General features: G+C 37.3%; 1 protein-coding gene across 1 annotated transcript in view; it reads right to left on the reverse strand.

The window, feature by feature from the left end:
* Positions 1-1536: 1536 nt before the first annotated feature.
* AP1G1 (adaptor related protein complex 1 subunit gamma 1) overlaps positions 1537-16241 on the reverse strand; it is a 70089-nt gene continuing 55384 nt past the window's right edge. Inside the window, exons 18-23 of the mRNA XM_054579222.1 lie at positions 15422-15563; positions 15094-15220; positions 10358-10465; positions 10083-10243; positions 7146-7244; positions 1537-5705 (exon numbers count right to left, since the gene is read on the reverse strand). Of these exons, the coding sequence (XP_054435197.1) occupies positions 5604-5705; positions 7146-7244; positions 10083-10243; positions 10358-10465; positions 15094-15220; positions 15422-15563 (739 nt within the window). The 3' untranslated portion in view covers positions 1537-5603. The remainder of the gene's footprint in view (positions 5706-7145; positions 7245-10082; positions 10244-10357; positions 10466-15093; positions 15221-15421; positions 15564-16241) is intronic.

Consider the following 16241-nt stretch of genomic DNA (forward strand, 5'->3'; position numbering starts at 1 on the left):
ACAGTTCCTGTTAATGGTGTCCATGACTTAAGATCCAATTCAGTAAGTACTAACCAGTTGATTGTGGGTTTTTTTCTTCAAATCATGTAGTGCCATTAACGTTTTATATTTTTTTCAAAGGTCACACATATTCATGTTCTCCCCAGTTCAAGGCATTGTGCATTATGTATGCCAAGGGTTATGTAACTACAATTTCTGGAAATGGTAAACAGCTGAGACTAACCCTAAAAATAAATTCCTCTGGGACTTTTTGGTACAAAAACCCATCTGCCCTCACTGCAGGTTCATCGTTACAAAAATCACTCTTTAGACCAAGCCAAGAGACATAGAAGTCACTAGGCTCCTTCTTCTCTGTATCCTTCCTGTAAGCAGCTATGCGTACCTACCTCCTCATCTGGGCACGCGCACTCTCCCCCTCTCTGTCTCTCTTTAATCTCAAGCTTTTCCTAATCCTATGAAATGGAAGGGATATCCAAAGAAGAAAAGTTCACATCTATCAAATTTTCATAGAGGAACCATTAAGAGCTTACTACATTGGCTTGTTTATAGGTCGTCCCCACTCTTTCAACGATCACAAAGCCATCTTTAGGCCTAAATCCCCTGTTATTCTACCACAGATTGAGCATATTTAGATATTCCTTATTTTGGTTCCAAATAAAAAGCAAATTTACCTGGCTTCAAGGTTTGAAGGAATTTCTTCCCTGCACATTTTTATACTTTTTTGAATATGGGGACAATTGAAAAAGGGGAGGAAATGGCATAGAAAGCCCTTTTAAAAGTGATAAAATTAATTTGGGTCCTTCTAAATTGAAGTTCAAATCAGAATGCTACTCATTGTAAAGTAACTGTGGATTCTATTAGTTGCTAAACTTATCTATTGTGGCTTTTATATTTTCACATAATTACATGTAGATGAAGGTGTGAACTAAATTTAATATTAGAAACAAAGATGAATTTGAAGCCACATGTAAGATTATAGGAATGTCACTTACCAAACAGTGCCAAAGGGCCCTTCTGCATAACCCAGGTAAGTGCCAAGGCAGGCATCTTCCTCCGTCTCAATTAGGGCACGGTCACACTCTCCCCCTTCTCAATCAGGGGACTGCCAGGAAGCATCTGAGTTAATAGAAAACCTAAAGCTTTCAACTTCCAGCCACTCTCACTTTTACGAAAGAGTCTGTATAAAATAGACCTGGAAGTATAATTCATTGGGCTAGTCAAGACTTCTCTGCCCCGTCTGATAAACTTGAACAATTCACAAATAAAAGCTTGTAGCTGAAACCCTATAACCACCCCTCATAACCATTTCACCCTAATATGATTTCCCTTGTATGAGAATTTACCTTTGTGGAGAAGGATGGAGATAATCACACAGTTAAAATTTCCCATTAGACTTTTTACTGTCTACAACTACAAATTTGTTCAAACTCCTCTCGAGACTTCTGTATAAAAGGAACATCAACATCAGTAAATTTAGTTCAAAGCTCTGGAACAAGAATTCATTCAAGGCTTCTCTAATCCACTTGTAAGAACCGAGGAAGCAAATTTTAAATCATTGATTATTGACTTTTTATTATTAGTCACTGTTCATAATTTGTTTCAACCAAAAGACAATACACACAGCAGAATTCTAATGCATCCCATGTAAATGTTTACATCCATTTTATTCCTCACTCGCGTCTAAGACTTATCATTTAATTTTAAATTTTTTTTACATCTCAAAAATATGTCTGCAATAATTAGAATTTCATTAGCTGTCCCACTTGGAAACAGCCTTTAATAATTTTACAGTAAAGAAGATGTGAAGGGACTTAATGAAAATGTAACTTACAATATTTTGGGGAAAAAAAGGGACTTTACAGGGACACAGTGGGAGTTCACAGAGGAAAGACTTCAGAAGCTCTTTCCCATGAGGCCCCCAAATAGAAAACAAAAACAAAACACACAAAGCGCAACAGCAGGTTCCAAAACAAAAAACAAACTCCAATGCTCTCTCTTGAAGCCAGAATCGGCCTCCTGGTAGTTTGTGAAGCAACTATTCAAGCTGCTTCAGCATTTTCTTCTGTTTACGTGTTCCAGGTCCTGGAACCCCACAAACGGGACCCACTAACTGCTATTGCTTGAAAAAGAGTTATTGGCTTCCAGTTCTACAAGCAGCCCCACCCTCTTGAGCCAAAGCTGGTCAGAGTGTTTCAAAGTTCAGCACATTCTGAGCAATTCTCTCTTCAGTGATCCTGCCCACTCCGTAACTCATGAGAACACAAACCACCTCTCCACCAACTACGAAGTTTCTGAATGTCCACGTTTAGCTCTCTTAGTTTAGGACAATGTGGATAAAATACATTCACTATGAAAAAAATATACACATTCAAATGCTTTCCTCTAGTTCTCATAGCCCAAATATTTTCCAATGCATAAGATAAGGAAGTTGAATCTCAAAAACAGTAATCCATAACCGTAACCTCTTCTAGAAGAACGTACAATGGAAAGCATCTTATATAAATAGAAATACTCGAACCGTTAGTGCTGGACAGTTTTAAAAGTCTATTGAATGGGACAAACGAGGGGTACAAACCACATCTTTAACCGAGCAAGAGGAAAGGATCCCCTCCCAAGAGTTACACTGAGGAATGTTTCTTTAAATGAAAAAGACCTTAAAATGAAAAGTTGATCACCATACACAGCATAAAACATTCCATGACTATCCAAATTACCTCAAGGTAACATAACTGGAGCACTGTGGGAGAAGCTTCTCAGGTAGAGCACCCTTTCCTACAGTTTTTTAACATAACTTAGATGAATTCTCCCTTAGGATTACTGGGGGTGAGAGGGGTGGGGCATTGAGCAAGGGAAAGAATACAAATTATTCTGGAAGAGGAAAAAATGAGGTAAAAGTGCATGTGAAACTGTCCAAGGAAGTGTGTATAGGCTCACTGCTTTTCACCCCAAAGTTAGTAAAACAGCCATGGAAATTACTCTTTCCTCACAATGGCTCTTAAGTTGTAAATCTACCCAAATTTGCTCCCCCTTGAATGGTTATACTAGGGAAAGAAATTACTGAAATGTGTAAGTATTCATAGAAATTAAAGAGATTTCTCCTTTTAGCAGCAAGGCCAAGTGAGAGAAGAACTAATTCTGATGCTAGAAACTAAGGCACGCTGAAACTTCCAAAGATCTGATCATTTGAAACAGTCTTCATAACCATCAGTATCCTAGGCAGTTATTTGGCCTCTAGTCTATGGTGCTTGGGTTCACACTCTGAAATCACTTCATATTCTACACAGCACTCTTTGTGTTAAGGCCGTGATTTTCATTCCTTCTGAAAAAGCTATGGGTTGATCATATAACACTCTACCTTAAAACTATGATCACCCAAGGAGATGCTGTTACTAAAGCAGATCCTTTCCAGCTCCATTAGCTAGTACTGTCTTAATAGCATGGTCTTCAGCAGATTTCTGAGATTCAACTCAGTTCAACTAAAGAAACATGAGCTGGTTAACTATAAACATGAGAGAGAAAATAAAGCCTCTACCACAAAGAGGAATGTTAGACAAAGTCTATTCAAGAAATCCACGAATATTATGTTAATCCGACCGTGTTTCACAGCATTAAGTATCCATCCAATGAAATCAGTCTGCAGAGAAATCTTTAAAGGCTAAATTTCAGAGTTGTCTAAAATATATAGCAGTCCACACTTTACAGAAAACTATTAACAAGGTAATATCCTGTCCTTGACTCAGGTCAGCCATTTACCCAGTGGAGTAAGTTTTAGCAAGTCTTGCTCTTACATATTAGTAAGACCGGAGAGTTTCCCCTTTGGAGCCTTTAATTCAACTCCAGGTTGTCAAATGTTAGGAATAGTCTAGCATCTGATGCAGAGCTAGATTTGACAAGACACTGAAGATTTTCAAGTAAAGGCTTGGTGAAATGGAGGGGGGGATGGATATTTATATCCGGGTTTAAGAACCAAAGCCAAGTAGTCATCATACTGTACTCAATACAGTAATGACTGCCAACATTGTAAGAGCTAGGTGGGCCAGACTTTTCCTTTCTTCTTTAGTATATCAGACATGGCACCTGTGCACCTGAACGTACACAGTACATTCAACATGTGCCACAGGAGAGTCACCCTACCTTATTTCAGCAACTCAATGTTAAGGTTTGAAAGCAACAAGGGTCCTTTCCAAAAAGCACTCGGCACTTTTACTAGTTTTTAAAAAGCTCCAGACCTCATCTTTGATACAGATATTCATAAGACTGGCCTCTCTCAAGAGACCAATTTCTCAACCTCTGGAAAGGGTATTCCTACCCTATGGTGTCCATTCCTCTGGCATAGGGGATAAGGAAGCTACAAGGCTTCATTCCAAAATCATAAAGTACAATATAGGAAAGATTTCTTTAACCGTGTGGTCTTTATTTCAGTGCCAGTGTTACAGATACAACACAAATGTTCCAGTTAGAAGAAGGAATTCGAACGGAATGCCAAGGTCCAAGCCAGGTTGAGGAAATAAAAAGGGAGGTTTGGAGTAATGGAAAATGACTCCAATATGCTCTAGGATGAGTCTGATACTCACTCTTCCTATGGGCAAAGGTGCTTTTGTTAAGGAGTCTATCTTTAAAAGTGAACTCCTCTTTCCACCCATTTACCATAGTTCATCAGGCAAGTGACGGGCTTAAGAGAAACTTTAAAATTTGTGGTGGGAATAGGGGCATTAATAACTATTTATGTATAACATCTTTTAGAAGTTGTCTACCTTACACTTTAAGGGGAACCAATTTGGCGAGTGAAAATCATGGCGAGTATTCATGACTGCTGCTCAAGAATGGAGAGAAAAGGGAGCTGGAAGAGCCTTGGGAGTTTCTATTACAAATAGAGCACCATATCCTTCATGCCTAATCGCAACAAAAGCTTTTTAACTGCATCTGTCCAGTGTTTACAAATAACCTCTCAAAGTCTGACCAGTTCTTGCCAACAAACATACATACATGTGTGTTTCCGTGTGTATACAGCAATGCACAGAAAAGGCTACCAGGAGCCTAATGCCTCTTTCAAACAGTGGGGGAACCAGTAGAAAAAGGCAGGGCTCCCTAATGTCCATTGTTACATTTCCATTCTGAATAACAGATGTAAAAAGCGCCTGAAGATGGTGACCCAGCTAGTGAGGAATAAACACCCCACCTCGCCCAGTCCACAGAAGAACACAGTAGAAAGAAGGGGCAACTCTTTGCTGCAAAGACAGTGTGAGTGTTTTCTTGCCATGGATTCCAGTTCTCTCCTCCAGACCAGCTGCTTTTTTCCTCAGGGGCCCAGGGAATGTTGATTCTGGCTGTAAATGTGGGAGGGGTAGAGAAGTGCAGAAAAAGGGAAGAGGAGGAAGAGTGCAAACTAGTCTCCAGAAGCAGCCAGCCTCAACAGTGGAGGAGAGGAGATTAGTCTTTAACAATGCCTCAAGGTCAGCAATAACTTCAGGAAAATCCGCCTCAACAGTTCTCTTCAGCTCCTCATGCCCGTGGTACAGTTGGGGGGGACTTGCCAGCGATCACAACCTCTTCCCAGAGTTCCTTTGATTGAGTGGGGTAAGAATGAGAATGGTGCTGGACCCTCATTGCCAGGACTGAGGGGGGAAGTTGTTCACCTCTGCTAGATCTTGCATTGCTGAGCCCTTGTGATTATATGTGAGCTTGATCCGCATTCGCAGCTGTTGCTGTGAGAAAAGGGAATCACAAATTATACATTGACAGTAAGTCTCTAGAATCCTTCCAGTCCACAAATGCACTTTTGATCTTATAAAAAACAAATTATTTTTACAGCAAAGTTTTTGTCTTAAAAATGACACATGGGCAAACAACAACAAAAACACCTAGTTCTCTAGCTATTAGCCACAGAGCCAACATCATGCAGTCAGGCAAAGGAAAGGCATCTCCAGAACACATCGCTGGCTTCAATCCTGCAACTGCATTAACAGGACAGAACCACTCGGGAGCCCTTTGATGGTAACATTTGCTGGGTGCTTTTCACAAAGACTCAATCCTTATATCTAAGTTTCTAGAAAAATGGGGTAAACATACACTCATTTTATGCTCTACATTCAGATATACTGTTGCTTTGTCTGTAAAACCTACATTAAATGAAAACATAAACCTGTTTCATACCCAAGGCATAAAGAAGAAGAAAGAGTAACTTACAGATAAGTTTTAAGAGAACTGAATTGTAAGTACTTTTCACTTTATGTAGCAGATTTCAATATTAGTGCACTAAGAAAAATTTTATTCTATGTATCAGATCGTCAAAGGAATGCGTAATTGTGCTATAGGCAGGTATTTAAAACACAGTGACTAGCAGAGAAAAGGCAAGTGTTACAAGAGGATGAAATCATACAGGTACTGGGGGGGATAAATGGTGATGGAAAGAGACAGGACTTGGGGCAGGGAACACACAATACAACTGACAAATGATGTATTATAGAACTGTACACCTGAAACCTATATAATTTTATTAACCATGTAACCCCAATAAAGGCAATTTAGAAAAAGAAATCATACTGGTATTTATGAGGTAGTACTAGAAATCTTTCAAGTTGAAGACATTCTCTGAATTATTTCCAAAAACTGAAAACTAGTCAATTGATTAGTAGTAAGTGGAGTTAATTTACTTCTTTGAAAAGACACAACTAAAAATACTGCTTGATTTTGATTGCTAAAGCTATACTCATTTGACTGCTTCAATAAAATGTCTCCACTTTTACTGTTCATCCTTAACCATTACACAAAATGTGGATATTAGGATCAACAAACGCTCTTACCCCAGGCTGCATCTTGTATAAAGATAAGAATATCTAAGCTTCCCCCACCCTTGCAAAAACTAGACCTTTAAGCCTCTAAATAGAGAATTTTTTTAAAGCTGAAGTTTAGTAAGATGCCACTAAATCATTTAATGGGTCTGGCCTCTGTTTATTATCTACGAAAGAACAAGGTTAGACCAGACATTTTCACAGATTTCTTACGACTATGAGTCAAAAAACCTAGAGAAACAAAGCAGAATTTTATTTCAAGAAATATGCTTACACTTTCCTCAGATGTTGTCTTCAGATGTGGTACTCACGTTTCTGTGGGTTCAGAACTTTAATGACTTGTGTGATACTCACCTTCTGTGGGTTCAGAACTTTAATGACTTGTGTGATGGTCCCCGTATTAAATGCTGGGACAACACTGCTGCTAGGAGACAGAAGCTGCAGTTGGAATGTCTGGGGAGAAAATAAAGGGCATTAAATAAAGGGCATTCTTCAGAAAAAGTATGCACTTACTACAATGTCAGAGACAGCAACAAAGAAAAACGTCAGATACCAAGCAAGATGATGGTTCATGTAACAGATTTACTTACTACTACTACTACTACTACTACTACTACTACTACTTTTTATTTGTTTTCCAGATATCACCAATTCGTAGTACGTGGGTGGACTATCACTGCATGGTATTTATAAAACCCTACTGTTAGATCTTTGATCATGAAAACTAGCAATGAGCCACTTTTCCTTTCCTGGCAGAAAGAACTTTATCCTACCAGTTTTCAAAAGGTGGCCAGTTCTTGTTCTGGCAACCTCACTTAACTGTAACTGATCAACTATGCAAGTTAAGAAAAACAGGTCCCTGTGGTTAAAAAAAGCTAAAACAAAATGAAAAGAAAAGCTCTGTAAAAAATAACAAACCAGCATACCAGTCCCTAACTATAGGCTGGAGTCCAGAGACTTGAACTTTTGCTTTCTAAAGCCTGCATAACCTGGAATGTGTCAAGGCCTACTCCTACATGACAGAGGTCAAGTAAGGCTGGAAGAGCCAGCTTGTTAATGGATCTCTCCATTGGAGACAGAAGGTCCTAACAGAAAAATTACACGCAGAACTAGCCTATACAGCAAAAGACCTGGAAAAACTGAAAGCCATAATCTGCCGCATGCTGGTGGGCTCTGTTTGTTTGTTTATTTGCAGGGAACAGAGATGGAAGTACTACAAGCAACACTGGTAAACCACATTGCTGGCACAATATAGTATGCATGTACCTACCTATTCTACATACTAGGATTTTAAAAAATCTTTCCTGAAAGTTCAGTCTTCTAAAATATTGAGAGAGTAGAGAGAAGAAAAGAGGAGAGAGAAAGGAAGAAGAGAGGTGAGAAGAGAAAGGGATGGGGGGTCAGCGGGGGCGGGGGTAGAGAGAAAAGCCTGCAGAGAGAAAAGAGAGAAGGGGGGAGGGAAGTCTACCCAGTCCTCACTGAAGCCAAAAATCATTAAGAGTAGAGATTTAATCTCAATGCACAGGTTTATTACTTTGGGTCTTATTCCTAATTCTATTGTCAAGATAAATTATGCAAGCTAAAATATTCTTCATTTATTTACATTTATTTAAATGTAAGATGCCATCAATTATAATTCACACCATTATTTTATATACCACTGAGAAAGAATACAGGCTGCTGATTAAACTATGACAGGGTTATCAATTTTGAAATGTACCCCAATTTCAGAGATAATAAAAAGTAAAAATAGTAACTAATCAAAGAATCTATGTAATACGACATTTTGAAGTTCAAGATACATGTCATGTAAACAGGCATTGTACAGTATAACACCAAATAAGGTAATGTTTTAAGGGCAGAGACAACGTGTTGCTAGAACAGCAGCCTAAAGCAACAAACATAAAACCCTAATTTGCAGCAGCCAACATATACTGAGCACTGAACACAAGTACCTGGAACATAAACCTCATTTATTCCTCCAGAAGCAGATATCCTTACCACCACCCTTCTTTGCAAATGAAGAAACTGAGGCATGAAGGTTAAGTAACTTCCTTAAATGTCATACAACTAGTATTGAAACCGCTTTACTGCTTCTAAAACATCTACGTTATTCTGGCTCCAAAAATTCAAGTAAAGGAGACTGCAAAATCAATAGTAATCACAAATCAAAGGACTTAAATTTTAAAAAATCTGTAGTCTCAGTGTCATTACTACATATGTCACCGCCAAACTTAGATTAGCTTAGTCTAAACTAGGGAATAGCACACTGCGACCCAGAGCCAAGAATGAACAGACACCTGTTTTTGTAAGTAATGTTTTACTGGAACATAGCCACACTCCTTCACTTACATACTGTCTGTGGCTGTTTTTGCACTATAATGGCAGAATGGAGTAGATACAACTGAGACTATACAGCCTAAAACACTATTTTTATCTTTTATGGAAAAATTCTGTCCACTCCTCATTCTAAATTTTTCTTCATTCAAAACTTTCCTAAGTACAAATTGGCAGTTACAAAATAGTCATGGACATGTAAAGTACAGCATAGGGAATCTAGTCAACAATATTGTAAACAATATGTATGATGCCAGATGTATCTGGGAGATCACTTTGTAAATTGTATGTCTAACCACTATGCTGTACACCTGGAAACTACTATAATACTGAATGTGAACTGTAATTGGGAAAAAAAAAAGAAAGAAAAACACTTCATTATTCAAAGATGAACATAAACACTCTAAACAAATTTGGTAGAAATAAAACTTCAGTTATAAAACATGTAGTCACTATATCAATATTAAACTAGATACTAATGAAGGAGGAATGTTTCTCTTACTTATATATCAGGAGATGAAAACTTAATTTTCCATGAGAATACCAAATAAAGTCCCTCATCTTAACTTCAATTCCATGCTAGAATTTGTATTTTTTAGGTCTTTACCACTGTATTACCCCAACCTATCCTCAATGCCCTGACCATTAAGAGACATTATAGAATTCTGCTCTTGCTACTAGTAGAATGTCCTTTCTTTATCCTAAAATAAATACTAACTTTAAGAATATTTATGACCAAAAAAGAAAAAACCAAGAATATTCATGCCATTAGAAAGTATTAAAATGACATGCTTCAACAAATCATAATGGTTACATTATTGTTAGTTTGGGCTAAATCTGGCAATGTCGTTTAATCTCCAAACATCAAAATATGTCCTTTACCAAATACATTTCTTTTTTTAAAGTCAGTAAATCTTTACCAAAAAAGAAAAGGCAGAGGAGACATCGTCATACCTTTGGTACTGCAGCCTGGAAAACAAAGTCCGTCATGTCCAGCTCTGTGCTGTTGGAGGCCTGTATCGTTATCACTGTGACACTGGGGTTGGTGTTTGACCGTTCAAAGGTGAATTCTATTTTCAAGCCATTTTTACTGTATGCTGTGATGGAGGGGATGCCTGGGAAAGCACGTGATGATTAGTCTAATTGTAGTCAGCCTAATCCTTAAAAAATTATTATTTACTTTCTTCAATAACTACTTGTTTTAATAATAACAACGTCAGTAATTGTACCTGTAGCGATATCATTGAAAAGAGGCTGTGAAGAAAGCCCATCCAACAAGAAGGGGGGCTGGGATATCTGTGGGACCGAGGCAGGAGCAGGAGCAGCAGCTGGAGTACCTAAAGGAATAGTCCAACATTAAGTTACTATTACCCAGCATCACAAAACTCACCAAGAAATTAGGGGAGGAAAATACTATGATCTCAAGTTAAGGGCACAGACAGGAGGAAAATGCTTGCTACAAAACAACAAATGGGATGAGTTTTCAGAATTTTAAGTATCTTCCTGCAAGTCAATAAGAAAAAAAAAAAAACCAATTTAAAAGCAAATTTATAACAAGTCATTCCCAGAAGTGGGAACCTGAATGAAAAGACATCTTATGGGAAATGATGCTCAATCTCTACCAGTAAGGAGGGAAAGGGGATGTAAAGCCACACTGAGATATACTTCACATCCAGCACAGTTGTGAAAATTTCACCATCTGTTAATACCAGATACTAGTGAGAACATATAGCAATGGAGACTTTCTAACCTCTGTGACACTGATATAAACTGGTACAACCAAACTAGAGACAATTTAGCAACAGTAGAGTTGAACATGAGTATATCCCTGAAGTTTCTCAACCTCAAAACCAATGAAATTTTAAGCTAGATAATTCTTTGTTATGGGGGACGCTCTCTTGTGCATTGTAGGGTGTTTATAAGCACCCCTGGTTTTCACCCATTAAATGAGAGTAGCATCCTTCAGTTGTGACAACCAAAAATATCTGCTAAGCCCTGGTGGGCAAAATCTCTCCCAGTTGAGAAGCAGTGCCTTTTTCATGAATGTTCTTTAAAAAAAAAAAAAGAAAGAAAAGAAAAAGATTTTATTTATTTATTTTTAGAGAGGAGAAGGGAAGGAGAGCGATCAGGAGAGAAACATCTATGTGTAGATGCATTTTGTCAGCCCTCTGCAGGGGACCTGGCCAGCAACCTAGGCATGTGCCCTACACACTGGGAATCAAACCAGCAATCCTTTGGTTTGCACACCAGCGTTCAATCCACTGAGCCACACCTAGGCTCACAGCTAGGGCATGAATGCTTTTGATTACTTCTTACATATGTATCCAGAGAAACATGTACAAGAAATATTCATAGCAAGATAATTGCTAACTGTGAAATACTGGCAACAAGGTAACAGATAAGTAAACTGTGGTACATTAAACACTATACATACAAAACAGTAAAAATGTGAATGCACTACAAATACACTTGACCCTTGAATAAAATGGGGAGTTAGAAGCGCCAACCTTCCGTGCAGTTGAAAATCTACATATAACTAGAATCAGACCTCCACACATGAGAATTCCCAACGAAGGAGCTGACCTTTGAACAACTTGGGTTTGAACTGTGGGAGTCAACTGAAAAAAATCCCCTTATAAGTAGACCAATGTAGTTCAAACCCATGTTGTTCAAGGGTCAACTGTACACTCAACATGAATTATTCATAGATTATTCTCACAAAAAACAATGTTTAGCAAAAAAGCAAAGTGCAAAAGGACACATTCAGTTGGATGTCATTCTAAAAAGGCAGAAACTGGCAAAACAATACAAACACAATTCTTAAGAAATACACAGAAATAGCAAACACCAAAGTTAATTACTGCTTTACAATAAGACTGCAAGTTACCTCTAGAACCAAGAGGGAAGAAGTTGAAGTTCGTGAAGTACAAAGGGGATGTCATAATAACATTTTATTTTACAAGCTAAATAGATCAAGGCATTTATTGAATTTTATAGATGTTAACTCATGCATAATAAAAATTTAACACACACACACACAACTTGGGGATGGTGATAGGAAATGGGGGGAAGTAATTGCCAAATTATCATTTTATTTGATCCTTCCAAATAAGAACAATGAGGATTATACAACTGAGGGCAAGTGAGAGAATACGGCCACGAACTGAGCGAAATCAGAATTCTAAGAGGCATAAGAAAATTGAGCAAAATAAAGAGAATGCATTTTGTATTTAAACAGATTTCAAATTACATATGAAATTAACTGAAAACATAGCATTTTTAAAAAGCATTAACAAAATTTAAAAAATAAAGGAAGAAATATCTTTTAAAAAATACTTAAGTACACTAGGGGAAAAAAATACTAAAAATTATCAAGGAAGGTAGAAATACAGATGACTAAGCAAAGCACAAGAAGCTAAAAACAAATATTACACTGCAGAACGTGCAGTCAAGCAGACTGCCAACAAAGTATACAAAGAAATAGTTATATAGTTCTCCTAGTTTATATAACTCTAATCTAGTAATTTTCCCACAATTCGCATTTTCAGAACAATTTTAGAAATGTGTTCCCATGGAAAATCAAAGACTGCTCAAGATACACAAGTAACACATGGGATCCCTAAGTCCCTTAAATTCTAAATTTTTTCTCCTCTAAATGTACAATAGGTAGTTTTGGGAAACAATAGAAATTTACTGTGCCAACTCCTCCAAAAGCACACACTAAATTTATTTATTAATTTCTACTGATTCACATTACTGCACATTAGGTTATAACTGTGATGATGGCTTAAAGAGTCTGGAACTCAGAAATGGGAAAATGTGTTTAAAACATTATGAATAAGTAAGGGAAATCTAAGCTTTTTAACTCTATCATTTTGCTTTTTCATATAACACTGAGAAAACAAGAACAAAATCAAAACATTAAGACTCCATGATAAATGAGTTAAGGATACAAAAGAAATGTGGAAAAATCAAAACATTAAGACTCCATGATAAATGAGTTCAGGATACAAAAGAAATGTGGAATAATGAAATTTATGTGTAATGCAAACATATGGATATATATGAAACATTCCCTGCAACTGAGAAACTTGAAATTAACAAAATAAAAGGACCAATTTTTCAATCACTAGGGCTTTTAAGAAATGATAAAATGCAATACTTACGACCGTACAGTGACACTGGTAGCAATATACATTGAGGATAATGTAAATAACATTTACCAAGTGACTACTGTCAGTCATGCACGCACCGAGTAAGTCGTCATTCCTCACAAACACTCTCTGAGGTTAAGTATCTATCATCCTTATTTTAAACAGATTCAGAAAGACCAAGTAACTTAGTCAAAGAAAGTAATCCAAATTAAGGACAAATTAATGTAAAGTTTGTTGAAGAAAAATCTGGAAACAAACAATAGTAAGGAATTCAACCTATAATGGTACAAACTTCTTGATGAAATTACTAGACAACCATTTAAAACTATAATTGTAAAGACTATGTACTAATATGGAAATGTTAATATGTAACAAACAAAGCATATCACCTATACACTATGTTTAAACTATGAGATTATTTTTACCTTTCCATATAACCAGTACAGATTTGGCAACTGAGGATTTAAAACTGACTATTTGTGAACGACCCAAAAGAACATAAGAAGTTAACAGTTTGAAATTTTGTTAAGACACATATAAACTAAAAGCCCACTCTGGTGGGCTGTTGTATTAGAAAAAAATAATTTAACCTGAGATAGCCAGTCTAGATGACCTTCCAACATCCCTATTCTACAGCTGTTTTCTACTTGAGGTCGTGTATGCTAAATATAACTCTCCATTACACTTTTAAAGAAGTCACTTAAGACAAACACTATATACTACAGAGATACTCTTATACTTAGGAGTTCATAATACTGCTGAAACACATCAATTACAAACACCTACTACTAAAACAAAAATAGGAAAAAATATTCCCAAATGAAAGTTATATTTGAATATCATAATTATGGATGATTTTTCTTTTCATTCCTTTAATAATAGGGAAAAAGCGATGTAGAGTGGGAGGGAGGAAAATAGTAGGGTAACATCTCTCCACTCTTAAAAACTAACAATGAATAGAAAGAGACTTAGTAAAGTGTTGTCTTGGGGTCCTGGACGGTGTCCCAAAAAGCTAAAGGTTGCTGGTTTGTTCCTGGTCAGGGCTCATGCCTGTGTTGTAGGTTCGGTCCCAGTCGGGGCTCATACGAAAGGCAACCAATCTATGTTTTTTACACTGATGTTTTTCTCCCCCCCTCTCTCCCCTTCCCTACCCCTCCCTCTAAAATCAATAGAGCATGTCCTCAAATGAGGATAAAAGAAAAAAAGAGAAAGGATGACGTCTTGGGACACTATCAGTAAAAGCAAAGACGACTTGGGATATGTATTTTTTTCCCAGCCTGAAAAATCATAAAATACTACAAGTAATTTATTCTCCCCAAATTAAAAATTGGACTTTAAGGAATCCCTATTCTCTAGAGCAGCGATTTTCAACCTTTTTCATCTCATGGCACACATAAACTAATTACTAAAATTCTGCAGCACACCTAACAATATATTTTGCCAATCTGACACACACACAAAATAAAACAGGTATGATTTTTATTTATTCCCAATGGATGGCTATTGTTGTGTCTGCTGCTGTAATTTTTTTATTTGACAATATACGGGAAAAAGAGGTCAGTGCCCCTGACTAAATAATCAGGTACCGCATGTTGTAAAAATTCTTGAGGCATACTGGTTGAAAATCATAGCTCTGGAGCATTAGCATGGCAGCTTATATCCCAGATGTTGCGAAGATTCTAGTCTTGTTTCTGACTTAGCCTTGTCCATCTCCAACTGATTCATGTGCCATAAAATCTATGTTCAGTATAGTTTTTACCCAAAGCCTTTATCTCCTATCTCAACATTAAATAATTCCACTCTGACCTCACCTGTAAGGTTGATGTCTCCCAGCAAATCAAGAAGTTCTCCACCAGCAGAAGCTGGTTTGCTTGTGGGTGCAGTTGGAATAACAGGTGTTATGTCATTTCCTCCCAACAAATCCAATAAATCATTGGCCTACACAAGAAAATAATGTCTCAATTTAATAGTTATTCACCTAATCTACATCTAATTCAACACTCTTTAAACACTTAAAAATAAGGAAGAGAATCCTCAATCAATCTAGGAACATTGAAGGGAATCAGATAAAAGATGGGTTATAGGGAACTGTAAGATCATCAATGTCCGCAGGCTGATGAAAACCTAACGAAAAGCTACCTGGCTGGTAGGCTGTGGCCCAGAAGGTGGTGGTTTGGTCTCTAGCGGAGCTGGTTCTGTCTCTCCATTTGTTTGCACAATCTCAGTAGGGCCATTTGTGGTCACTTTTTCCATTACAGGCATTCTCTCAAGCAGGGCAGACCTGAAAAAAATCTGAAGTGGTTAAATTCCAGGCAGTTAACCTAAATTCCCTACCCAAAATAATCACTGTAACTATACTGGAGCTAAATATGAAGAGCCACCTCCCCTCCAAACACATACACTAAAATAGAAGGTGGATTATAAAAATTCATGGCCTAAATTCCTGGCTGGATTAAGGGAGGCAAGAAACCTTGAATGAACAAACTGTCCACCCAAATCCTAAGACTATCCACCCAAATCCCAAGAGATTCAGATTTCTCAGTGGTACAGAAACTGGAATGAAAGAAGGGTAAATCAGTAGGTAGTAACAGGTTCCAATTAAGAAGAGACTGCATAACACAAATGTACGAGAGATGACATGTACCAAAATATTAACAGTACTGATACCTGAACAAGATTGTCTAGAGAACATACAACTCTTACTTCTTAAACTTAATAAAATGGAAAATGAAGCTAACTTTCCATACCAAAAGAAAAGGGAGAAAGGGAATGAAAAGACCAAGTAACACTTCTTTAGAGGCTAGACAAAAATAGATGAACAAAACAGAAGCAGTCAAGCAATTAGGACTAAATAGGGTTGTGAGGTCCAGTTAATAAAGCATGAGGAATGAGTCTCCTTTCAGGATTATAATGGCAATTTGTTTGGGGTGCTAAGAAGCACATGCATTGCTCAGTATCT

Source organism: Pteronotus mesoamericanus, unplaced genomic scaffold, assembly GCF_021234165.1.
Source record: "Pteronotus mesoamericanus isolate MK-2021 breed Mesoamerican mustached bat unplaced genomic scaffold, CSHL_Meso_final contig_52, whole genome shotgun sequence".
In the NCBI taxonomy this organism is placed as follows: domain Eukaryota; kingdom Metazoa; phylum Chordata; class Mammalia; order Chiroptera; family Mormoopidae; genus Pteronotus; species Pteronotus mesoamericanus.